Source organism: Opisthocomus hoazin, chromosome Z, assembly GCF_030867145.1.
Source record: "Opisthocomus hoazin isolate bOpiHoa1 chromosome Z, bOpiHoa1.hap1, whole genome shotgun sequence".
In the NCBI taxonomy this organism is placed as follows: domain Eukaryota; kingdom Metazoa; phylum Chordata; class Aves; order Opisthocomiformes; family Opisthocomidae; genus Opisthocomus; species Opisthocomus hoazin.
The window spans coordinates 13,587,342-13,612,905 of NC_134454.1; the positions used below are offsets into that span (position 1 = coordinate 13,587,342).

The 25,564-nt window shown below is 39.2% G+C and overlaps 1 protein-coding gene across 1 annotated transcript in view; it reads right to left on the reverse strand.

Annotated features, from left to right (window-relative positions):
- FBXL17 (F-box and leucine rich repeat protein 17) overlaps positions 1 to 25,564 on the reverse strand; it is a 306,625-nt gene that overhangs the window by 270,222 nt on the left and 10,839 nt on the right. Inside the window, exons 2-4 of the mRNA XM_075411650.1 lie at positions 23,852 to 23,974; positions 20,851 to 21,108; positions 19,951 to 20,082 (exon numbers count right to left, since the gene is read on the reverse strand). Coding sequence (XP_075267765.1) covers positions 19,951 to 20,082; positions 20,851 to 21,108; positions 23,852 to 23,974 — 513 coding nt within the window. The remainder of the gene's footprint in view (positions 1 to 19,950; positions 20,083 to 20,850; positions 21,109 to 23,851; positions 23,975 to 25,564) is intronic.

Genomic DNA, 25,564 nt, shown 5'->3' on the forward strand with positions numbered 1-25,564 from the left:
TAGCTACTAAAATACATGTTATTGGTACAACAACTAGATTAAGTTCAATAACAAAGATAACACCTCTCCAAATCATTTCACTTTCAGAGGAGAAATAGTAAAGAAAAAAATGTGGATATACAAAAATACAGTTACATAAAGAATAAAAAGAAAATCCCACCCTTTGTATAAAGTTTACTTTAATTAAGGTCAGCATTTAATGCTGCTACTGATAAATCATAATTTTCAACCAACAGAAGAGTCAAATTTTTCCTTTTATCTGAAGCTTTGGAATTCTGTTTTCGTTTGCTTGGCTGTGGAGCAGAAAGAGTTTTGAAAAAGATAAGAGACTCTAAAACCACTTCACAGTCCAACTTTGATTACAATAACAAATAAATAGTTCCCCTGAAATACAGAATAATTACGTATAGGAAAATTCTTCCTTTGTGCCCACACCTCCCACCCTGAGCAGTCCACAGGGGTCAGAAAAAACACAGTCATAATAAAAGGAATACAATATTGAGGCTGAATTGTCACCCTCAATCCATCAGAACTCACACATTTGGCAATGACTCATGAGATTCACTAAATCATGCTGTGTGTTGGGCCTTTGAAAAAAAACAACAACAAAACCAAACAAAACCAGGATTTTGACATAGTACAGTTCTCCACCCTATACAGCTACACACAATTTCCTTAAACTAAGTAAATTTTAAAATGGCAAAACCAAGCATTTTATAAATCAATACTGAAATTATTTACATAATATTAAGTCTGTGTTTGGAAGGAGGAAAAAAAGCAACAACATGAATACTGCAAGACAAAATGCCTTCAAATCCAACAGTAATTCAAGGACTGTACAAATAGCAGCTACTGGGAAGTGAGTATTTTAAAGCTTCACTATCTGTGTAATTCACACATAAAAAAGTCTAAGAACTGATTTTGGCACTTGCTGGCTCAAATTCATACGGAAATAGTACAAAAACGGACCAATAAAAATTTTGTTTAGTTGATAAAAATCACAGTGTTAAATATAATAGATTGAACTTCATCAAGACATCAGAGTACATGTAAATTAAGTTAAAAGTTCCCAAAGTTATAAATGAGGCACCATCACTGAGTGGATACCTGTCTCCTAGTCAGTTCTTAGCCGTTACTCTACTTAACACATTCGTCTTTTTTAAAAGACAGTTTTGTACAACTGAAATCCATTGGTAAATGCACACGGTAGCATAGGATAACACACAAAAATATCTGTGTTAGTTTATACCTGCAGTCTATATGGTAGAGGTCCACCTAGAGGAAAAACACTCCAGCTCAGCGGCAATCTAATTTTTCACATTATGCTGCATAGCTGTCCGAGATTTCACTTTTCAAGATGAATCCAAAACCATTTTACATAATTCCTATGAGCAGATTCAATGTTTTAAGACATGATTCCTCCCCACCTTTTCATTTTGAGGGAACTATACACTACTGAACATGTTCCGGAATGAATTTTCCCAAGTTAGTCTGATGCTCATAATATGTATCTTCTATTTATTCCACCACCATTACTTTGGTAATTTTTTTTTAAGACAAGATCATGAGGAGTAGGAATGAGAACCTGTCTGTGATAAAAGTCGCTTACACTTACTCTCAGGAATAATACTAACAACACTGATGACTTAAACATGTCCAAAAAATGAAAACAAACAAACAAAAAAAATCCACCACAAGTTGCTTGGAGACCAGCATCACTCACAAGACAACTGACCTATCCTCTCATTAGGCCTAGACTCAACTTCAAGGGGCTTCATGGAAAAAAAAAGAAGTAGGAATAAAGTTTAGAGCACCCCTTATAATGTCTCTTTCCAATATCACAGAACATATGACCTCTGGGAAACCAACTGTAATTTACTCATCTTGAGGACATAACCAGCAAGGCTTTTCCAGAACTTCTCATTCTTTTTAATCCCCAGGCTATATTCTCCAATTGATCATTAAAACAACAACAAAATCTTGCTTTTACCAACAGAAAAGCTTGGCATCTTAGTTAAAGCTGGCAAAAAAAAAAAAAAAAAAAAAAAAAAAAAAAAGAGTTTTACGGTACTGCACTGGTTTGTTCTTCAGCATACTGCCTCCGCTAATTTTTGCTACAGGGATGGAAAGCCTCTTTTTAAACTGTGACATCCACTTTCTGTATCGGAGTCAAGAGCCTCCCAGCTTCATCATTTTTCCATGTTCCTTACGTAAAATGACCATGGTACAAAACACAGATGAGGAAAAATACACCAACACAAAACCATAATTGTCTGCTTTTACTTGATCCTACACTTAAAGCAGACCCTCGCACGTAGGCAAAGAAATTTCAGGCAGCCTGACCAAATCTTTCAGATCCTAAACAGAAAATTTAGGCCATGACATGGCCATGTCATGCCACTTTGCTCTCTATACATTTAGCTACATAATCCATCTCAGAATGAATTATCTTTAACATAGACAATATGTGTAGGCACAAAATAACAATGTTAGTTTATTTTCAAACCTTGGCTTGAACATGGGCAAGTTGTATTTTTTCAGAGAACAACAAAAGAGCAAAAGTATATCCTTTGTACTGTGGTGGTTTCCCCTACTAATTAATACAGAAAAACTGAATTTAAGTATTCATAAGCAGACAGTCATACAGATTTCTTACTTTTTTTGTGAAAAATGAGAACTTTTCTAAGCAAAATAGTTGCTCACACATGTACTCTCTAGCTACAAGGGAAATGTATGTCCAAAGTAATGAAGAAGGGAATGTTTTATGCAACTGACAAATTAAGGTCTTTGAATGGAAATCGTGCTATACTACAGAATCACAGGATGGCAGGGATTGGAAGCGACTTCTGGGGATCATCTACTCCAAGCCCCTGCCAAAGCAGAGTCACCTAGAGAAGTTTGCACAGGACCACGTCCAGGTGGGTTTTGAGTATCTCCAGAGGAGACCCCACAACCGCTCTGGGCAGCCTGTTCCAGTGCTCCATCACCCTCAGAGCAGAATCATAGAATGCTTTAGGTTGGAAGGGACCTTTAGTGGTCATCTAGCCCAACTCCCCTGGGGACATCTTCAACTAGATGAGGATGTTTAAAGTCTGTCCAGCCCGGCCATGAATGCTTCCAGGGACTGGGCATCCACTACCTCTCTGGTCAACCCGTTCCAGTGTTTCACCACCCTCATAGTAAAACATTTCTTCTTATATCCAGTCTAAATCTACCCTCCTTTAGTTTAAAGCCATTACTCCTCCTGTCACAACAGGCCTTGCTAAAAATCTTTCTTACAGGCCCTTTTCAGGTACTGGAAGGCTGCTAAAAGGTCTCCCTGCAGCCTTCTCTTCTTCAGGCTGAACAGCCCCAACTCTCTCAGCCTTTCCTCATAGCAGAGGTGCTCCAGCCCTCGGATCATTTTTGTGGCCCTCCTCTGGACCCACTCCAACAGCTCCGTGTCTTTCCTGTCCTGAGGGCTCCACAGCTGGATGCAGGACTCCAGGTGAGGTCCCATCAGAGCAAATTAGAGGGGCAGAATCACCTCCCTTGACCTGCTGGCCATGCTGCTGGGGATGCAGCCCAGGATACAGTTGATCTTCTGGGCTACGAGCGCACATTGGTGGCTCATGTCATCCCCCAGCCTCTATAGCAGGGGGTGCCCCGACCCAGGTACACGACCACCCACTTGGCCATACTGAACCTCACGAGGTTCACACAGGCCCACCTCTCAAGCTTGTCCAGGTCCCTCTGGATAGCATCCCGTTTAAGTAAAGAAGTTCTTCCTCATGTTCAGATGGAACTTCCTGTGCTTCAGTCTGTGCCCGCTGCCCCTTGTCCTGTCACTGGGCACCACTGAAAAGAGTGTGGCCCCATCCTCCTGACACCCACCCTTCAGGTATTTATAAGAATTTATAAGGTCCCCTCTCAGCCTTCTCTTCTTCAGGCTGAACAAGCCCAGCTCCCTCAGCCTTTCCTCATAGCAGAGATGCTTCAGTCCCCTCGTCATCTTCGTAGCCCTCCGCTGGACTCTCTGCAGTAGTTCCTCCATATTTATGTAGGAAATACAAACTGCACAGACAGCAATATTAAATGAATTGGTAGTTCTTCAATAATGTTTGTTTTCAACAGCTGCTTTTACAAAAATGATCATTTTGTGGTGTGTAAGAGACTAGTAATTACTCCTTACATTCATGAGCCTAACTATTCTGCATGACAAGCTTAAATCAAGAAAGTTATATGTCTTCTAAATACAACTACAAAGGGGTTAACCAGTAATAACACTAATATTTATGTCCCCTTTTCATGTAGTTCAGCAGGGAAAATAATTTGCAGTGCTTACCTAGAAAAAATTAATTGAAATCTAATTTAAACTTTTAGAAATTAAAGGAACTGAATGTTACGTTTAAGACAGTCAAATTTATCAGAAACAAATACTCTTGGAGAATTAGATAGATAGAAGAGAATTTCACTCTCCTATGATGAACACTATTGCAGAAGTCTGTTGTCCTAGTAAACACAGTCACAGCATACCAACGATTCTAGCATGGCAGATTTGATACATGAAGAATGACATCATTAACAGAGTTATCAGGCAAAAGGAATAATTTATTTTGGGCACAAAGTCTTAAGCCAAGGTATCTAAAACTTTGATCTGTCTGTTGCCTTTTATAATGCATCAGAATTTATCTCCTTTCAAAGCAGCATTTCCTACAAATACCAGACGTAAAGATATATAAAGCATGTTTAATTCAAGAATAATCTATTGAAATTTTTTTTGAACTATGGGACAAAAATACGACATTTTTGCTTGTAATTTTTCTTTAAAAAATACAAACAATATTATAGAATGAAATATTTGAATTCCTGTTCTTCAAATAACGTGACAAAAATGGTGGAGCATTTATATATATATACACATACTACACAACAAAAATTGCTGCACAGCTAATAGCATCTGAATGTAAACCAACTGCAATCAGAGATACTGTTCAGACCAAAAATGCTTACACCAAACACACCAGTTTTTCAACTGTTTTTAACATACATTTAGTGTATTTAATATGCTTTGGTACTTCTTTCACCTCATTGACCTTCAAACTTAAAAGCCAGCACTAAACGACAAGTGGAAATTGTTCTGCAGACACAAAAATATCTACACCTTATGAATCATGAAACTAGTGTCACATGCTACCACTTTTTAATGCATTCGTAAATAGGTTAAAATTGACAAAAATGGTCAAATTAAGTATCCAGATTTAGTTATTTCTTGTTACAACACTTATTTAAAGTGTACTTGGAATTATCCTTAAAAATAACTGCAGTTTGAGAACAGGAGCTTAAAGTTTTTGTTTCAGTCTCCTACTTGCGTCTAATCTGATGGACAAACTGCACTATCATCATCTTCATAGGATTACAGCAAATTACTAGCAAGTCCAAGCTAGAGTGAAAAAATAAGAAAAACTTAACATAGCAACTTTTTGCATTACCTTACCCAAGTTTTATTTTACCAAAGTAAGGAGTAGATTCACAGATACGTTAGACCTGTTTGTACAATCCAAGATACTGCTGAGTGAACGCCTACTTCCATGTAAAAGCAGCAAGGAAAGAAACTAAACCAGCAGTATCTCACCATGCCAGTATAGTATATCCCTTGTTTATATAATTCTTTTCAGTCCAAGAAGAGAGTGCTTTATGAGAGGAAAACAATTATGTACGTGAGTATATGTTACCCAGTCATTTACTGGGTCCACACAGTAATGCAGCTAAAATGGCACCTGCACGAAATCAACAAGTAAGCCACTGCCATGTTATGTGAAATGTCATTCCTGCAGTGAAAACACTGGGATTACCTTCAAAGAAGTTTTAAACTTCCAGATAACTCCACGCACAACAGAAATGAATAATATAGAGAAAGCAGGTAGAGACCTTCACAGCACATCACAGTCCTACCAGATACAATCCCAAGAACTTTGATACCTTGTTCAAAAAAAATTACTTCCTCCAACGCATGATCATGTTCTTTGTTTTCAGTTTGTATAATAGCATAACTATCAAAGTAGTACTGAAGTTTAAAATCCACTGTCTAGATTTCTTTTCTTCCAGAAAAAAAAAAAAATCACCCACTTCTTCCTACAGCCACTAGTATTGCAACTGAAAAAAAAGTCAGCTGTAGCAACTCTTCCATAACAGTTCATTTGCAACTCCTTTCCCAAGTGAGATCAAACTTCTATAGTAAACTTTAAAAAAAAGGCAAAGAACATCTACAAGATGTACATACTGTACAATTTAGCTCAAACGCATACTATTTCTATCTCACTAAACACACTGCAATACTCATTTGTCACTGAAAGTTTGTTGCAAATATTTCAAAACCTGGAGAGCTGATCATCTATGAGCAATAGGAACAGTACAGTGCTTTTCAGACTATACAGTGCTAAGAGACACTTTAAAAAAAAAAGAAAAATAAGACATTAGCACAAGAATGACTTCTACAGGAAGAAGAATTTTCTAAGATATTCTGAGATGTAATGGGCAGTACTAAAAATGAAAGAAAATGGTGCTATGTACAGCTGTTCTGAAATCTATAAAATACAAATTTCTGAAGTATCCACCATTAGAGCATTTTCAGAAATGACTAAAAGCACAGAAATTCTCAATCGCAATTTGATTCTAGAAATTAACTTTCATGAAATAACAACTATAAACAGATCTATGTAGTATGTGTTGAAATCATCCAAGTTCAAGAACACAATCACAGACTTCTTACTCATGTTCCACAGTATAGGTATTCTCTATACACTTAAGTAGTCCTCAGTATCCCCCCAAAAATCAGCCAACTTCAGTCCAACCGAAAACTTTGATTTTCAGGTACTTTAAATAGTTAATCAAAGAAAGTATTGAAAAGTGTAAAGATGAATTTAAAGAAAGCTGTAAAACTGCTTTTATTATAGTCTCCTTGCAGAACTATAAAATGTCTCCAAACTGGAACAGATTTAGAATACAATAAATGAGAACTGTACAGATGCAAAGAGTTGCAAAGTTGACATTCTGTGCAAGCTAAACACCTTCTTTTTAACAACTACATTCTTGTTGCAAAGCCTGACAGCAGTGAACTGGCTAACCCTACCTCTAGTGCAAAATCACAGAGCATCAGAAGTGTAACATCTCCAAACACAGACGGCATAGAAACAAATCCTTTGGGCACGTGACATCTGCGTTAATAAGGGAGACAACAGAAGAGGTACCAGCTATCAACCCAGCAGAAAACCCCTCATTTTTAAGGCCCCCCACTCCACAGGCTGAGATCACCCAGGTCAGAACAGCGCAGACGGTGCCATGGGAATAAAGCGGTAGCACACAGTAGAACCAATTCCTCGCAACAAACCCTGTTTTGCAGAACTTAGCCATAGCTTGTGACTGCTTTTCAAAAATGCCATATATAAACAGCTAGTGAGCTCACAGATACTCTTCTACCCTATACAGCATTCATCTCTTCAGAGCTGGAATATCAAGTTATACAAGCTAGCTAGCTGCCTTTTTTTTTTTTAGCCCTTACCAGTAAGCAAAGTTCATTTCAGAGCATTTATTTGCATGTGTTTCTTTTGTTCTCAATTAACCACTCTGAAGCCTAAGATAAACAAACTTACTTTAACTTACATAGATTAGCCTTCCAAATACAAATGCTGTCCTACAGCATTTAAGTACTAGTTAGATAGTATTAACAGTAGCAACCATTTTTATTCATCTTTCAAAATGTTGTCAGTTTTCCATTTCAGCTTATACACAACCCAGGATGTTTTCTCTATGTTTAAGCCGAAAAATATTAAAAAATAAATACTTCCTATTCACATTTGATCTCTTTCGCCATAATTTTGTAACCTAGTTTTTTTTCTAATTCACATTTTCATAGTTTAGACACAAAAATATTCTTAAACCATTCTTATTTTGCTGAACTGATACGAGACCGAACAGCAGCACAGTCTTTTCCATTGCTGTGGGTTAGCCCCAGCCAGTAGCTGTGCGACAGCAAAGGCGGCCCTGGCTCTATGTAAGCACTGCCTCAGTTATCAACACCACTTTGGTTACAGACCCAAAACTTCGCACCATATGAGCTAGTCACATTTCTTCACAGTAGCTCAGCCAGAACCCATACACTCATAAAATCATTCCTATGGTCAGCTTAGTTGCTCTCATGTATTCATGTCCCAGACATGTATCTATAACCCTTGACCCTTGAAACAACTTACAAAGTTTAAAAATTTCTTGTTTTCAGAAAACAGTAATTTCTGCATAACGTCAGAGGAAGGTACAAACCCCACGTGCACGAAAAAACCCACTTGGATGCAATGGAGCAAGGAGACCAGACGACAGTCAGAAGTTGGTGTCTGAAGACCACACCAGCAATACAATCCTTAAAAAAGCTTCAGGCACAACAGAACTTTGAAATGGTTAGTATGAGGAAAATAAACTAAAAAAAAAAACAAAACAAAAAAATAACAAAAAAAACCTCCCAAAAATACAAAACCAAAAAAAAAAAAAACAAAGAAAGGAAGAATACCAAGCTAAGGACTCTGGGAAGAATACCAGGGCAATGCTGCACACAGCTCTGAAAGGCAGAACAGGGTGTTCAGGATCACCTACAATAAGTACAACAGTATCTATGTCTAAAAGCCCAGACAAACAGCGTTTCTTAAGCATTAGCATTCTGGATAAAAAGAAAAATGACAGTTAAAAGACCATAGCAAATTCTACAGTAAATAAGGCCAGAATTTCTAGGATGATGAAAGTGCGTAAAACGGGGACCATCAAGACCAGGTTTGGATATGGATAAGAAATTTACAATGAAAAAACTTCATCTAAGTGTAAATCCAGAAATTTATGCATCTGGGGCACTGATGTTGCAGTTCAAAAGTTACAATTTAACCTTGACTCAAAGGAGACAATATTTAGGATAGTTTGAGCAGTTCATTCTCCACGCCCACTCAATATGCCCTGTAATATATGTGCCAATAACGTAATGTTTTGCTGAACACAACTACCTGGAAGAGCACCTCAAGATACCCATGAAAGAATATGAATATGTATGTTCCCAGATACTGGTCACTATAACAGCACAAAGAGAGGAAATGTAGATGATTGTAGAACTTACTTCCATTACACCAAACTCCACACAAGGTTTGATCTCTCATACTTTAAGCTATGTAAAGTTACAGTAAAGTTCTTTGCGAAACAAAGTTTTTTCACTCAGCTTCAGAAATTTGACAAGTTCATGTTTCTAGCTTTGTAAAGATAAAAAGTTCAACTGGAATTTGCTGGAACAGATGATATAAACAAAGATGCCAGTCTGTCATTCATTATTTTCACCTAATCTTGTCTTTGTCCTATACAAATAAAAATGTATTTGTATTATCTTTGATGGATGCAAATTACCACCATTTTAAAATAATGATACCGACAGTTTTAAGGATTTGCCTCACAGCATCATGTTTGTGATCTCTTTCGGTAAAAAGCATCACAGCTCACTGGCAGCAATATCAGTTTTGATTTACTGCTATCTTTAAGTGAATGGCTGAAGATTTTTCTGAAGTACAACATGGGCCAAGATACCGACTTAACAAATGAAGAACTACAAGTGATTCATCTAAAGTTTGCCAGTGATCTCTTTGCCGCAAGGTATCACTAGATTAAAAAAACCAAAAAAAACCCATCCCCTCCCCCCCAAAGAAAACCCTACAGAAATTGAAGATTTTTTTTTTACAACTCAATTTAAGTTATTTTAATATCTAGCAGCACACATTCTATTAAAAAACATATTTTAGTGGAAAGATTTTTCACTCTAAGTCATGAAGAGAATTCCATGACACAAGCAGAGCAATAATACTTGGACCATTGACCCAAACGGCAATTAAATACGGATATTTCAAACAATCAAACAGAGTCCATATCCACCTACCAATCCCGGGTCACCACATTTAAAAATTAGATTAAAAGCTCAAATAACTTGCTCAACAACAAAAGAAAAAAAAAAAAAAAAATCACAAAACAGAAAACCAGAAAAAAAATTATTTGTCCATTATTATCTCTGTATTATGTCCATTAAAATTCATGTAAATCTATCCTATATAATCAAACTTAAACATTTTGCTTAGTTCAGTAACAATTTATCATTTCAGTAAGCATATTGAAGCATAAATTTTCTCGTAAAATTTATTAATTACTGGAATCCAGAGGAAAAAAAAAATTTCACTGCATGCATCTTTTTGAGTATAGCAGTTGCATATGATTACAGAGGTTTTACAGCTTCAGTAAAAGCCTCTTTTGAAGGCAGCATCTCACTGCAACGTTCTATTAATTTGCTTTTACTTACATTCATTCTTTTTACATAAAATGCTAACAGGTCAAATTAGACAAAATACCACAATACATGAAATTGTATGGGCATTGTTCTGAGCTGAAAACTAATTATACTTTAACTTTCTACTTGCAGTTTGACAGAGCGCTTAATAAAAACAAAACATTGCATGCTCTAGAAATACAGAAATACTCTATCAATACTATTCATTTCTGTACTGCCATTGCCTTTGGTATTTCAATTACAATATACAATGGCTCTTTCAATTAACTATACAGAAAGCATAAAAATTTACTCACACTTAAAACTCCCACCTTGCTGCAATTTGTTTGTAGGCTGCTTTTAGGTTTTTCACATTACCTCCAACCATTTGGATTTTTACTACCTGAATGTTCAATACTGAGAACATTATTCATTCAAGTACTTTGTAAATCTGATGTACAAGTTCACTAACATGCCCGTCAACGTGCAGGCATTAGCAGACATCACTTGAATATATAAATAAATGTATTTAACTTTCTCTAAAATTCTATGCAAAATATATGATCTGCAAGTATAAATTAAAATCATAACGTTGACCGAAAAGTAGAGAAAAGTTCTGCATTAGGCACTTTTCCATTCCTGTTTTATTCTATCCCTCAGTTCTTCATCATTATGTTAATTTACAGTGTATACACTACACATTTTTAGACATAAAATACTCATTAAAAGTGGTAACAAATTACAGCCTAAAGAACTATTCTAAGTGGTATAATACCTAATTTTATATCATTATAAAAGTTCAAAGTTTTTTAAACTGTAGAGTAGGAAAAGCCATTAATCTACCATGTGTAACCTCACAAGAGTCCGAAAACACAGTCAATGCAACAATACAGATTACAACTCCAGTTCTTAGCTGCTTTTAAAATTTATATATACACACAGACTTACACTGTACATGACGTCAACTCACAACATCGAATAGCTGGTTAAAAAGCTCAATCAATGCAGTACGTGTTAAAAAAAAAAAAAGCACAGAGTAGTGAAACCATACAGCCAACCTTACTATTCAGCCACAATATTTACATATACAGCCAACCATTTGAAAGAGATATACAGCTAGCTTTATAAGAAAATTACAGTCTATATACACATTTTGTTTCCATATAGCATATAATATAAAGAAGCTGCACTAGAATTATAGAGACTGAACTCTGGGAATTGGCAGTGGGACATGGAGCCATTCACTGCTACAAGTGGCCCAGGTCTGTGGTAACTGAAGTTAAATCATTTGACAGATGGTCGGTAGTTTTTATGAAATAAGCTGGTGCTTTCAGTCCAGTTCCCGGTGCTTTTGTGATATGGATAGCTATCCACTATCACAAATGGGTACTCCCGTTGGCAGCCACAGTAACGACTGAGCGAGCATGGAGACTGAACAAGCCTCTTAACCCTTGCTAGAGGTCCCTCTCTAGGTCAGGGTTTGCAGCACTTTGGTGGGGCAGTGGGGTGAAGCTTGCACTGCTGCTGCTGCTCACACTGCACCTGTTTAGTGGACAAAAAGACGACTTCAGTTTCCAGTGCTGTCAGTCTAAAGAGTTTCACAAACACTGAATTCATGTTAAAATGAAATTTTCTTTCACCTGTTTAAATACAAAGTTTCTCCACTGAAGACAAATACTTGGAGGAGGGAGGATGAGGGACAGAAATCATACAAAAAGACAAAAGCATTAGCAAAGGTTAAAAATAAACACAAAAAAACCCCCAAAACTCACACCCTGCAACTCTTGAGTAAAGTCTCCTCCTGCAGAGACAGGACGTCTTTTGAACAGTACAACATACAAAAATATTTTCAGTGTAACTTAAGGTACTGCATTTAAAACCCAAAATGTGGTCTTACGCATCAAGCTGAAAATTATCAAGGGGCTCTTAATTTATCTGACACCAAGGGCTTAAGCAGAATTAGTTTGCCTGCCTAACACATACCCTTGAAATATAACTGAAGAGTCAAGACACCTGAAGTACTTTCGTTTTACACTATCAAAAAATAAAATGGATGTAGGAAGTAAGAAAATCCACACTATTAGGCAAGTGCACACAATTTGCTTCAAAAAGCAAAGTTTCCTGTGTTGTATTCCTGAATACGTATCCCTAGGAGACACGTTCTTGGCCTTTCCACCAGTTCAAAACTGTATTACCATTGCAGAAGGCGGTCTTACCTAGGAACGGGTAAAAAGCAAACTAAAGAACAATAGTCTGTTTTCTCCAAGGTTTTGCTCCGGATCTCCGCAAGTGGTTAGTTTCAACTCATTCACTTTATACTCAGTGCATTTAGTACAGATCACAGAGTGCTTTGGGTTGGAAGGGACCTTTAGAGGTCGTCTAGCCCAAACCCCCCGCGGCAAGCAGGGACATCTACCAGACCAGGCTGCTCAGAGCCCCACCAGCCTGGCCCCGAACGTCCCCAGGGACGGGGCACCGACGCCTCTCCGGGCAGCCTGTTCCAAGATGCACACATTCCCACCCTGTGCTCTCCAGGCTCCTCCCGTTTCAAAGCAAGACAAAACAACCCACAGCGCCCCAAAAGCCCTGCCCGCTCTCTTCTTCCTCCTGGCTAACGTTTGACACGCAGCGAACCTCCCCGCGCGCCCCCGCAGCGCCCCGCCGCCATTTCCCAGCCGGCCGGGCCCGGCGCCACGCGCACCCTCACGGCTCCGCCTGCGCCCCGGTGCGGCGGGGCCCAAAGCGAGGCCGGGCGCGCGGGAGCCCCGCGGCGGCGGCGCGCTGCGGCCACAGCAGGGCCAACAGCGCCACCTGCGGGCGGCGGCGGCGCACGGCGGTTCTCCTCCCGCCGGCAGCAGGCGCGGGGGCCCCGCGGCGAAGGCGGCTGCGCAGCACTGCCCGCTGCTCCGGGGGCACAGCGGCATCTGCAGGGAGGTCTTCCTCAGAGAGCTCGGACGTAACGTTAGACACCAGAGGAAGCACCGTTGTCCAGAGCTATCATATACAGCAGGGAAACCGACTTCCGTATCGCCTCCTCCTCCAGACGTACGCGTGTGTTTAGCACGCAGCTGGTCCTGTATGGGCACCCTGCGTCTACGCTGAAAATCAGCAACACCCTCCTGGAGAACACCGGGTTTCAGTTGAAGAAGAAGAAGAAAATTATAATCGAAGGGGAAAGTTCTGGATCAATTATGGCTCTTCTCAAAACCTCAAAACAAAAAAGTTAGTCAATACTTTCCCCAACTACTTTCTCAGAAGCATGGGAAAATGATCCTTTTCCTGGAATTTCTCCAAGCAGAAAAACAATTTTAAATAATTACATGTAAAAATTGAAGTAGTATATAGATGTAGGGGGAGCAAGGGGAAGGTCAGGGAAATCACACCTCTCAGGAACAGTTTTCCCCAAAAGTCTCTTTCATTACTTGTTACCAGTGAAAAAAGTTATTTCTGTATATTCTAAACTTCAGCAGTTCACATCATCAGATGATGTGCAGTTTATACACATCATAATACTCTGAACAAAGTACTCTCTCCTCCTCCACGTTTGCCCTGTGTCATGCACAAGGCACACTGCTGAAGAAAGTGTTTTGTAGCTCACACATGTACGAAGAAGAAAGAGAACTGCTTCCCAAAGTCAAGAAGGGGAGGGGTGCACCAGTAAAACCCATAAAGATAAATAAATCCGGTTACATTACGCTGTGATTATTCCAAATACATGAACATTAAATTTATTTTGTCCTATAGATTTTTATACTAGGTTGATTCCAGTCAATGATTTAAAAGGGTAGTAAGTATTTAATTATGTGACATAAAACTGAAATGTTTGTTTTAGTCTATCTTAATTCTTTTTTACTGAAACTAGAAAAGTATATTATTCCCAGATCTTAAGTATTATAGTTTCTATCAAACATAGCATAACAGTTAACATAAATTTCTAGTCTGTATAACCTGCTACAAACTTCAAAGGTGGGTAGAACACTAACTGAACACTCATCTTTAAAAAGGCCATTAAATAATTATCTGTAAAATATTTACTATAGAAGTGTTCTCACACAGTGAGCACGAAAAAAAGATTATCAAATACACTGCCAATTGGGCCAAAATCTGGTTATCTTGAAATGTCCTCCACTCACAGTATACCCTGTTCCTGGACAAAGCTGAAAGACAATAAAGGAACTAGAACCATCTCCAAGTTAAACCACAACCATCTTAATGAACATATCTGGGAACCATCAGGCAAATGATTTGTCTTTAAGTCATCTACTTCACAAGGTGATTTTACTGGAAAGGGAGAAATGCTGCCAGCATTCCAAATGTAGTAGCTTAGCTGCAGTATTATTTCCCACTGGCCCTAAACAAGCTTGAAAAAGAGAAAAGAGAGGAAGGGAAGGAAGTACAGTGGTAGGAATGCTGTCATCCCGTTATAGTACCTAAAACTCCACCTCCTTTACCTTTAGAAGCTCCCTCTCCTCATCCACACTGAATTCACCATGAAAAAACGCAGACACTGGGTGGAATAGGGAGGTGCAAATCTGAAACCCATGCCTGCTAGGCTTCAGCAACCACTGTACTGTAATTGCAGCTATTAAGTCACTCAGTTAAAGAAAGGCAATGAAAAAGAAATTAGCATGTAAAAATCAGCACAGTTAAGTGGAGAAGGTTCCTCCCATCTCTAAAATGAGCTCCCAATTCTAGGCCTACTCAATTCACAACAAGGAAATGGAGTTTACACACTGCTTGCACAAAATTACTTCTGAGGGCAGGCCTTCTTTTAGGGTGCACTGTACTCACAAACCTCTTCTGCATCTCTCTAGGAAGAAGTCGTTAAACATTTAAAAACTTTTAGGGCTCCATTACTCTAGGGAAGGCTGCAATTAAAGGTGTTAATTTTCCTTGACAACTCAGGTTAAGCACAGCTGCACTCTGTCTCAGTAAGAGTACTGCACGTTAGTGCGGAGCAGTTCTCTGATCTGGCAGCTGAAGCTATGTACTGTCGATCTGGGGTGGCAGGACAAAAAAGGGGTTGCTAGAAAGTTAACAATGAAATTAACCAACTCATCTTCCACCAGCTTCATTCACATTAATCACTCATATGAGGCAAACGTGAAAGTTATACCCCTAGCATTCAATTCCAGCCACGACCATAAAAGAACAAGTCCAACTACACTCAGCCAAGAAGCTAGGAAATTTCCCACTTTTGCCTGGACTGAGTCATAGTCTGTTCTTCCATTTACACTGAATTTCTGTGAGGTTATTTGATTGTATCAGACTGCTTGGGGACAGATAAGGAAAGACAGCTCAACATACTGGCACACTTCCAGCTCTTGCAATTTTTTTTTATTTATTTTTTTTTTTCCACTAGGTTCCCAATTCGGCCAGTATGCTTCAGAAAAGAGGCTTTGCATACAATTACTCTTCCATTCAGAGGACAAAGGAACAATAAACATATTTTGAAGAGACACAAGTCATAAACGGTTATGTAAACAACAACCACCTTGTGTTGTTAAGTTCGCCTTGCGATGTTAACTTTTTCCTCACGCATTCTTTGTACCTGTTTATTATTTGCAGCTTTCACTTATTACCATGGCATAATCAGCATTTCAAAGAAAGGAAAGGGTCTATTTTTCTGTGAAATGCCTAGTATATTTTAAACAATCAGAACATAAATTCTTCTTTCTCTGTTTCTGCCCAGCAGTCTGATAATGGAGTTACTTAGCAACAGATGAAGCAATTGAACTGTGTTGCCTGATCCACATTTCACTGTAGAGTAACACTCACAGAAGCATTATTTAGCTGCTGGTTGCCTGTGTATAGATGTATTTTTGAAGTACAAAATCCATTAGTCTTGAGACAAGCCTACATGAAAACGCAGCCATCGTGTACCATCTATAATGGGCTACACATTTTGAAATTAATAGAAATTGCCTGTAAGAGTCACATGATTTTGAGCACCTCTGGAAAACGAAGAAACAAGACAATGAAAAAACAAAGCAGAGAGACTCGGTTTACAGTATTTACATGGAAGCTACAGAAGCTGCTTAAAAAGTGGGAGGCAGAGGGGATAAGGAGTCTTCTTCCTACAGCAGACTGACAAACTGTGAACTTCGAATACACAAACCGAGCCCTCATATGTCAAGTCCACTTTTCTTGACACAGAATATTTTGATTTCAGAGAATTAATACTTACCTATTTTGAAAACACACTGTTAAGAGTTTGTGTGGCAAGGTTTTAGTAGCAGGGGGGCTGTAGGGGTGGCTTCTGGAAGAAGCTGCCAGAAGATTCCCCCATATTTGATAAAGCCAGTGCCAGCTGGCTCTAAGACGGACCCGCTGCTGCCCAAGGCCAAGCCAGTCAGCGATGGTGGTAGCACCTCTGGGATAACATAGTTAAGAAGGAGAAAAATAAAAAACCAAACTTGGGGTGAAACAGGTGGGTAATGAGAAACAAGTGAGACTGAGAGGAACAACTCTGCAGACACCAAGGTCAGTGAAGAAGGAGCGGGAGGAGGTACCCAAAAAGTCTGAGCAGAGTCGCAGTTCCCTTGCAGCTCATGATGAAGACCATGGTGAGGCAGGTTGTTCGCCCGCAGCCCATGGACATCACGGTGGAGCAGAGATCCACCTGCAGCCCAGGGAAGAGACCCCACGCTGGAACAGGTGGATGCCTAAAGGAAGCTGTGACCCCGTGGGGAGCCCGTGCTTGAGCAGGCTCCTGGCAGGACCTGCGCACTCTTGGAGAGAGGAGCCCACGCTGGAGCAGGTTTGCTGGCAGGGCTTGTGACCCCATGGGGACCCACGCTGGAGCAGCCTGTTCCTGAAGGATGGCACCCCATGGGAAGGACCCACGCTGGAGCAGTTCGTGAAGAGCTGCAGCCCGTGGGAAGGACTCACATTGGAGAAGCTTATGGAGAACTGTCTCCCATGAGAGGAACCTCAGGCTGGAGCAGGGGCAGAGTGTGAGGAGCCCTCCCCCTGAGGAGGAAGCAGCGGCAGAGACAACGTGTGATGGACTGACCGTAACCCCCATTCCCTGTCCCCCTGCGCCGCTCGGGGGGAGGAGGGAGAGAAACAAGAGTGAAGTTCAGCCTGGGAAGAAAGGATATTTAGTTTTATTTCTCACTATCCTACTCTGATTTGATTGGTGATGAATTAAACTCCCTTTTCTCCCCCAGTTCAGTCTGTTCTGTCTGTGACGGTAATTGGTGAGTGATCTCTCCCTGTCCTTGTCTCGACCCTTTCATCACATTTCCTGAACCCTGTCCAGCTGAGGGGGGGGGGGTGGGGGGGGCAGGGAGTGATAGAGCGGTTTTGGTGGGCAGCTGGCATTTGTCCAGGCCAAACCAAAACACACACACAGACACAGATTTCTGCAAACCATCATCTTCACCAAAAAAGTAAGAAGATGTGCCACAGCAAATATTAACAGTGGTTTTACTTTAGAAAGCAGTCTTAAAAATACAGGTAACCCACAGAATTTGACAAATCAACCAGCGGATTATCATTTGCCACCAACTGTTACTGCCTTTTAAGCTAACTCTGTGGCATTAAACAATTTCTCTGTTTCTTTTATTTTGGAAGGTAAAAATTTTGATTTTACAACTGCATGAGAACTCCTTACAATCTGTCTTGGTTCGTCACAGAAAATTACACTTCCAGCAAGATTTGAAAGTCTCTTGCAAGGGGAAAGCACATCAGTTTCTGTAGCTTTGTCATCTAGCGGGATCATTCAAGTGTTATTTTATTCTAAATATTCAACACCCCGGAGTTCATAACAGCTTTATAACTTATTTAATATTTACATTTCTAGACCAAGATTTAAGAACCTGAATTTAGACTTTACTAAGCAAACCAAGTTTGCTCCAAGTTTATTTTTTCCTCAAAAACTCAGACTGGGCAGCAGCTTCAAATAAAATCAGACATTAAAGAAGCTACATTCATGAGAAATTGTGCAAAGGGTTAGTTTTGATAAGTCACTTGACAAATTTTCAGAAGTGACAAAAGAATTAAGGTTCCTATTCATTCAGAAGTGACAAAATAAGTTTTCTATTCATTTGCAAGTACGTTTATCTTATTTCCAACAAAAAATTAATGTTACATTTCCAGCCATGAAGACAACCAAATAAAGTGCAAGTGAAGAACATCTTTCCTGATTGTCTTAAAACTAAGAAGATACTTCCTATGTCCCATTTCAGATGAGAACTTACATGACATTTCAGATAATAAAACCACAGAACTTTTAAGTGCTAACAATTGTAATGTCAACTTCTTAGGTTACATTTGAGACTATGAAGAGAACAGAAACTTCAACAGCGAGAAGGGTAAGACGTCTCTATAAGAAAGGTCAAATTAATACCATATCCACGTATTTTTCAATGATCATGCACTTACGTAGGTATTTATACATACAATAATCTTTATGTACAAATAAGTAATCTTTCACATACAATTACGCAAATCTTTAATATGCACAAGTTTTTCCTCTTTCATTCAAAGATAAATAATACCTTTAAATTTCCCTATCTTTCTTCAGTTAATTTTTGCTAGTGTATGCTTTCCCTTCCAGGCTTCTTGGAACTTTCATTTCTTTTTTTTTTTGTTTTTAATTAAAATATTTTCATATATTAACATAAATATTACAAGGACTAATTTGGACAGTACTCAATATTTTGTTTTGATGCGGGAGGAGGGAACACATCCTTTTTTCTGCATTCTAAGTGTTTTGAGATCTTGGTTTTAGCCATTATTTCTTGTTTCTCAACTTCCTACAGTTCTGATAAAAAACAATAAATGGCTTTTTTTAAATGGAAACCATTCTCATATGAACCATCTTAGGCATTAGGATCTGTCTGTCTATCTGAAGCCAAATAACAAAGGACTGAGTACAAGGTATGCTATTTTCTTACAAACACAATTTATTTGTTCCAGTTCAGCAGTTTTCAAACTAAAGGTTATAACCCTGACATTAGCTGACAGTTAAGAATTTAACTGCAAGCAAATTTTTCTACTTACTTGCAAGAAATAAAAAAAAAAAAAAAAATTACAGCCAGTGCTCTGCTGTACCACTGAGTAGATACTGGCTTCCAACATTAGAAACCATCATTTCAGAAACTGCTTATAATTAAGACACAGGATAGTTTTATTACTCATCAACAACTTACTTTTACTAGCACAGCCACACTGCTCTACTGCATCCTGATGAGAAAGTGATGTATTTCAAGAAAAGATTATCAGAGTGTATTATTTGTAACCAAGAACCCAATTTCCAAAAAACTTTTAGTTTAGGTAAGTTTGCTATTTTTACTGTAGAAAAGTGTACCAGTATAAACAAAAGAAACATTCTATGTGGACCAAGCACTTTTCTACACAAATCAGGCGTCTCCCAAACAATTACTCCTGGACTGTCATGTCGAAACCAAAAGTTTGTATGTGGAATAGCATTAGCTTAACTTGTACTTTGAGTCATCTTTGGAGCTATCTCTGTAGAATCTAAAGTTTCGCAGCTAGAGAACATTTTTAAGAAATTCACTGCCAAAAAGCAGCTATTCAGAAGAAAGTTTTAAACAGATAAAAAGCAAGAGAAAGCTTTGACAATTAAAACACTGTTTAAAAAAAAAATCATGACTTGTACTTACTAATTTGTTTTCTTGCATGTATATTCTTTGCAACTTCAGACAGCCTTTAGCTATAATGATCATTCCTTCATCTGAGATCTTGTAACATTGCCCAAAATGAATGTCTTTCAATTCTCTGCATTTTGAACCCAGCTGCAATCAATGAGATCAAAGCAAGTATTTAAGAATAAAGGAAAAAGACCAACAAGATTTGACTGAAGAGTTCAGATTTCTTTCTGCTTCTCTGCCCCCCCTTAAAAATTATCTTTCTTTACAGGTTTTGTAAGTACTATACACAAACAAGAAAAATCATAATTGCATACATGAGAAAATGAAGTTGCTAACTACAGTCAGTAAAATGGAGCTAAGAGCAGTACGTAAGAATTTATTTATTGGACATATATAAAAGTAGCTCACAATGCCTGTATGCTAGACCACTGGCAGCATATTTAACAAAACTACTTCACAGCTTACCCTAAATGCTCCCTTACCCCAAGAGAAACAGTTGATGAAACCTTCCTTCATGCCTAACAAATAGATATCTCAGTTACCCTCTGCTTTCCTGATGCAAAAAAAGAGTTACTTAAACATTGGTTCCAAATAGCAGCTAAGGTCAGGAAAACTCAGTCAGCCAGAGATGAAGTACAGGATGTCAAACTGGAGATTTCGTTACAAAAGGGATCATTTAATCCCTGGATATATCAAGAAAAAAACCCAAACAAACGTACGTGCAGTCTTTAGAGAACATTATTTACTGCACCCAGAAAAGTATATCCATAAACAAATTTTTAAAGTAGAAGAGGTCATATGATTTCACTTCAATCCTAGAAGACGATACCTTCTTCCATGTCCTTTTCTCCACTTCAAGGGAAGTTCAAAGATACTAAATTTACAAAATAAATTTGTGGAATAGATGGTTACCTGCTTTAGGCCTTCATCAGTGAGTCTGTCTTGATTGCCTACATGCACTTTCTGAAGAAGAGGACACTGAGAGGCAACTGCAATAATAGAGGTGTCAGAAAGCTGTTTACACCTGTAGGCAGTATACTTTAAGAGTCCAGGACATTTAATTGCTAATATGCGTACTCCTGTATCAGATACATTGCGACAATCAGAAATATTGATTTCAGTAATATTCTGGCTTCTTGATGCTATCTTTTCCAACAGTTCGTCAGTGACCTGCAAAGAAAGTCCAGATATTCACATTTAATTTTTTTTTTCATAAACATCTTTAATTTCATTAGCACAAACACTACTATTTGTAAGATGCATTTCCGTAAGTTATTGGCAGAATGAAAAGATTTGTTTTCCAAGCTAAGGGAACACTGGTATAATCAGTTTTACAGTTATCTTTAAGAGAGTAACAGTTAATGGTCGTTTTAATATTTTACACAAAGAATTCTCCATCCTTTAGAACCACAGAATAGTTTGAGTTGGAAGGGAGCTTTAAAGGTCACCTAGTCCCAACCCCCGTGCAGTTAGCAGGGACATCTACTACTAGATGAGGTTGCTCAGAGCCCCATCCAACCTGACCTTGAATGTTTCCAGGGATGGGAAGACATTTTTCTTTAGAAGAAAATGAAATAGCCTCAAGTTGCATGAGTGGAGATTTAGACTGGATATTAGAAAAAAGAGTGCTCAGGCACTGGAACAGGCTGCCCAGGGAAGTGGTGGAGCCATCATCCCTGGAGATGTTAAAAAAAATGCGTAGATGTGGCACTTCGGGATACAGCTTAGTAGGCATGGTGGTGTTGGTTTGACGATTGGACTTGATGATCTTAGAGGTCTTTTCCAACCTTAATGATTCTATACAAAAAAGATTTGCCTGCTCTCCTACAGCAGCCCTGTACTTACATACCTAAGGTAGCATTTACAGAGAATTAAAGGGTTTATATGTCTCTGAAATGCAACAGGTTTTTACTTAGGCTTTGGTAATTATCCAAAACCAGATGCCAGCAGACAAATACTACACTGATGCAGGTGACAACGGGCTTCTTAACAATGGAAAACAGTCACCTAAGGTAGCAGAGAATGAACCGGATGAGCAGGAAAGAAGACCATGACAGGAAAAAAGCGAATTAAAACCCATATAGTTTCCTCCTGTTATTCGGTCAGCTTTAAAACAGAATACGTGCATATTTTAAGTGTTAGTCCATGAAAGACCATTAAATCAGACACAATTTCTCAGAGCTCCTTTGAAGAAAAAAAGATTCTATCCACTTCGTACCTGTACACATTGTAGGTAGCTAGCATGCCAATAATTTTAAGAAGCCAGTCCTACAAAGCAGGTAAGAAACACAAGATATTCTTCATGCTCAAGCTTATAAGTTAAAACAAAACAAACAAAACCAAAGCAGGTAAGATGCAATGCACACAAGTCCCTCTCTTTAAAGTTTAGCTTCAAAAAACCTGAGGTGACATATGAGCAAAGTCTTTCTAAAAAAAACCTTTCAAGAATACTTATCAACCACTTAGCATAGAAGAGATTTAGCTTTAAGCCTGGAGAGGGCAAAAAAGCATCATGAAACCCTTTTGCTTTTCTCTTACACAGTTGAGAAACAAACACTTCCTTTGCTGCCTTCAATCTGTTTTCCATTAGTACCAAGTCTAATCTTTTTTCCTTGCTATTTCATCAGCCAGCTGTTAGCTAGAAAACATGACAAACTGAAAAAAAACCAAACTCAAACTACCACAAAAACCCACAAACAACGCCTAAACAGTCAACCAACACCACCCCCCCAAAAAAAAAATCAACAATAACAAAAAACCCAAAACCACCAAACCCTCCCCACACAAAGAGAAGGATAATATTTGTGCTTAATATTGGTTTAAGAATTTAATAAAAAATTGGCAAGATAGGTTTTAGGGCAGTGCCACAACTCAAACTTTAGTGAGATCCTAACATATCTAAGAGTCAAAAACCATTAAAACCTTTGTAGTAGAAGTAAGGCTACACCTTAAGACAGTGAAGAAAGACTGATTTGACACATAGTACCCACAGTAGCAAAAAGATGGACCTCTGGTCTGAGTGTGCTTTGGAGTCACTTGAGAAAAATGAGACAATCTGCTATATTACTTTTCCACTATGGTTCAGAAATATGTTAAAGGAAGAGAACTTGCATGCTGTCTTATGAATTGGTGATCTGAAAATAATATTCCATGTACATTCTTTCTGTCCAATATAGACATGTTGCTACTTCTTCAAATGGGACCCTCCAATGGTTGTTCCCCTGCACCCTGTATTTTCATGAAACTCTCAAGAAATTGTTTTATAAACCTCTGCAAGTAACTAAGTAACAAGAAACCTAAAGAGGAAGGCCAAACAACATAGGCATCCTTAAAAAAGTTTTCCAAGGAGGAAAGTTACCCTGAACAATCTAAGGCGAGGCTCTGTAAGGATCTCACTACGTGAAATCCACAAATCCCAGACGTATTTAATTCCAGGACCAGCTAAAGGCCTAAAAAGACACAATCTGTCTGCTGATCAGTAAGACCTACATCAGTTGAAGAAAAATCAAAGAAAATTTGTTAAACATAGCAAGCACCAGTTAGGTGACCATTCTTCAAACTACAGCATCCTCAGAAAAGCTCACGTACATCTTTCAATTAACATGAGATCTGACAGTTCTTATGAATGGAACTACCACTACCTGATACAGACCTGAGACAGGTAAGCCACAATGCATTTCCATCAGCACTTGTCCTCACACTGTTTAATAACTGATCTCAGTCAAAAGGGGCTACATTTAAAGGAGTTAATCTAAGGGTCCAGACATTTTCAGCATCTAGTAGAAAAATCCCTGAAAGCACAGATATCACCATTTTATGGGAATCTTTTCCTTAACTTTGGTCAAGAGCACAAGTTCTGAGAACAAATTCTGAGTCATCAAAACACAATTTTTCCACAATGATACCTGCATACCTGTTGGCGACTACTGAGATCCAGTTGCTTCCAAAACTGAAAATCTAAACAGAGGTCACGCCAATATTTACAGACTAATGATGCTGAAAGGCAACGCTCATTCAGAGATAAATTGGAAAATATCTGTAAAGAAAGAGAAAAAAATATTGTCAGAAGTAATCATAGTTTGGAGAGACAGAAACATTTTATTAGTAACCTGTCTTGTAAAAGACAGAAAAGTATTAGCATGCATTGCAACACACAGTTCTAGAACTTGCCCCCGGCTTGATCAGTCAAGGACAATAACAAAAAACCTACATCCCGCAACAGCTGACAATATTAATAAGTCACATTAGCATAACAGAAAACATAATGTAACCTCTTTAAGCACTCACTTCTTAGACCAAATTTCAAATATGCTTCTGAGATAGCAAACCTAAAGAACTCCACAGAGCACAGGAGCTCTCAGTCCCCATGTGTAAGAAGTCAGGCAAGGAAGGGAAGAGACTGGCATGGCTGAGTTGAGACCTGCTGGTCAAACTAAAGGGCAAGAGGGAATTGCACAGACAGCGGAAGCAGGGAGAGGCAGTTTCGGAAGAGTATAGGGATGCTGCCTGGCTGTGTAGGGATGGGGTCAGGAGGGCCAAGGCACGGCTGCAGCTGAATTTGGCACGGGATGCAAAGAATAACAGGATAGGCTTCTACAGGTATGTCAGCCAGCAAAGGAAAGTTACAGAAAGCGTACTCCCCCAGTGAACAACAATGGCAACCTCGTATCAACAGTCGAGGAGAAGGCTGAGGTACTCAGCAAATTTTGTGCCTCAGTCTTCACTGGCAACCTCTCTCCTCGCCCCTCCCGAGTCAACAGAGTGCAAGATGGTGACCAGAGGGGCAAAGCCCCTCCCACTGTAAGGGAAGAGCAGCTTCATGACCACCTAAGGAACCTGAACATACATCAGTCTATGGGACCTGACGAGATGGATCCCAGAGTCTTGGGAAAATCAGCTGATGATGTTGCCAAGCCATTCTCTGCGGTATTTGTAAGGTCATGCCAGTCATGCAAAGTCCCTGGTGACTGGAAGAAGGGAAACATTGTGCCCATTTTTAAAAAGGGTAGGAAGGAGGACCCTGAGAACTACCGACCTGTCAGCCTCACCTCTGTGCCTGGGAACATCAGGGAGCAGATCCTCCTAGAAGCTAGGCTAAGGCACACGGAGGACAGGGAGGTGATTCGAGACAGCCAACATGGCTTCACCAAGGACACGTCCTGCCTGGCCAACCTAGTGGCTTTCTATGATGGCGCAATTAGACCAGTGGACAAGGATCTATCTGGACTTCTGTGAAGTCTTCAGCACAGTCCCTCACAACATACTTCTCTCTCAATTGGGGAGATACGGATTTGATGAGTGGACTGTTCAGTGGATAAGGAATTCGTTGGAAGGTCGCAGCCAGAGGGTAGTGGTCAACAGCTCGATGTCCAAGAGGACGCCAGTGACTAGTGGTATCCCTCAGGGGTGCATACTGCGACGGATGCTGTTTAACATTATCCTTAATGACTTAGACAGCGAGATAAAGTGCACCCTCAGCAACTCTGCAGATGACACCAAACCGAGTGGTGCAGCTGATGCACCAGAAGGATGGGATGGCATCCAGAGGGACCTGGACAAGCGGGCCCGTGTGAACCTCATGATGTTCAACAAGGCCAAGTGCAAGGTCCAGCACCTGGGTTGGGGC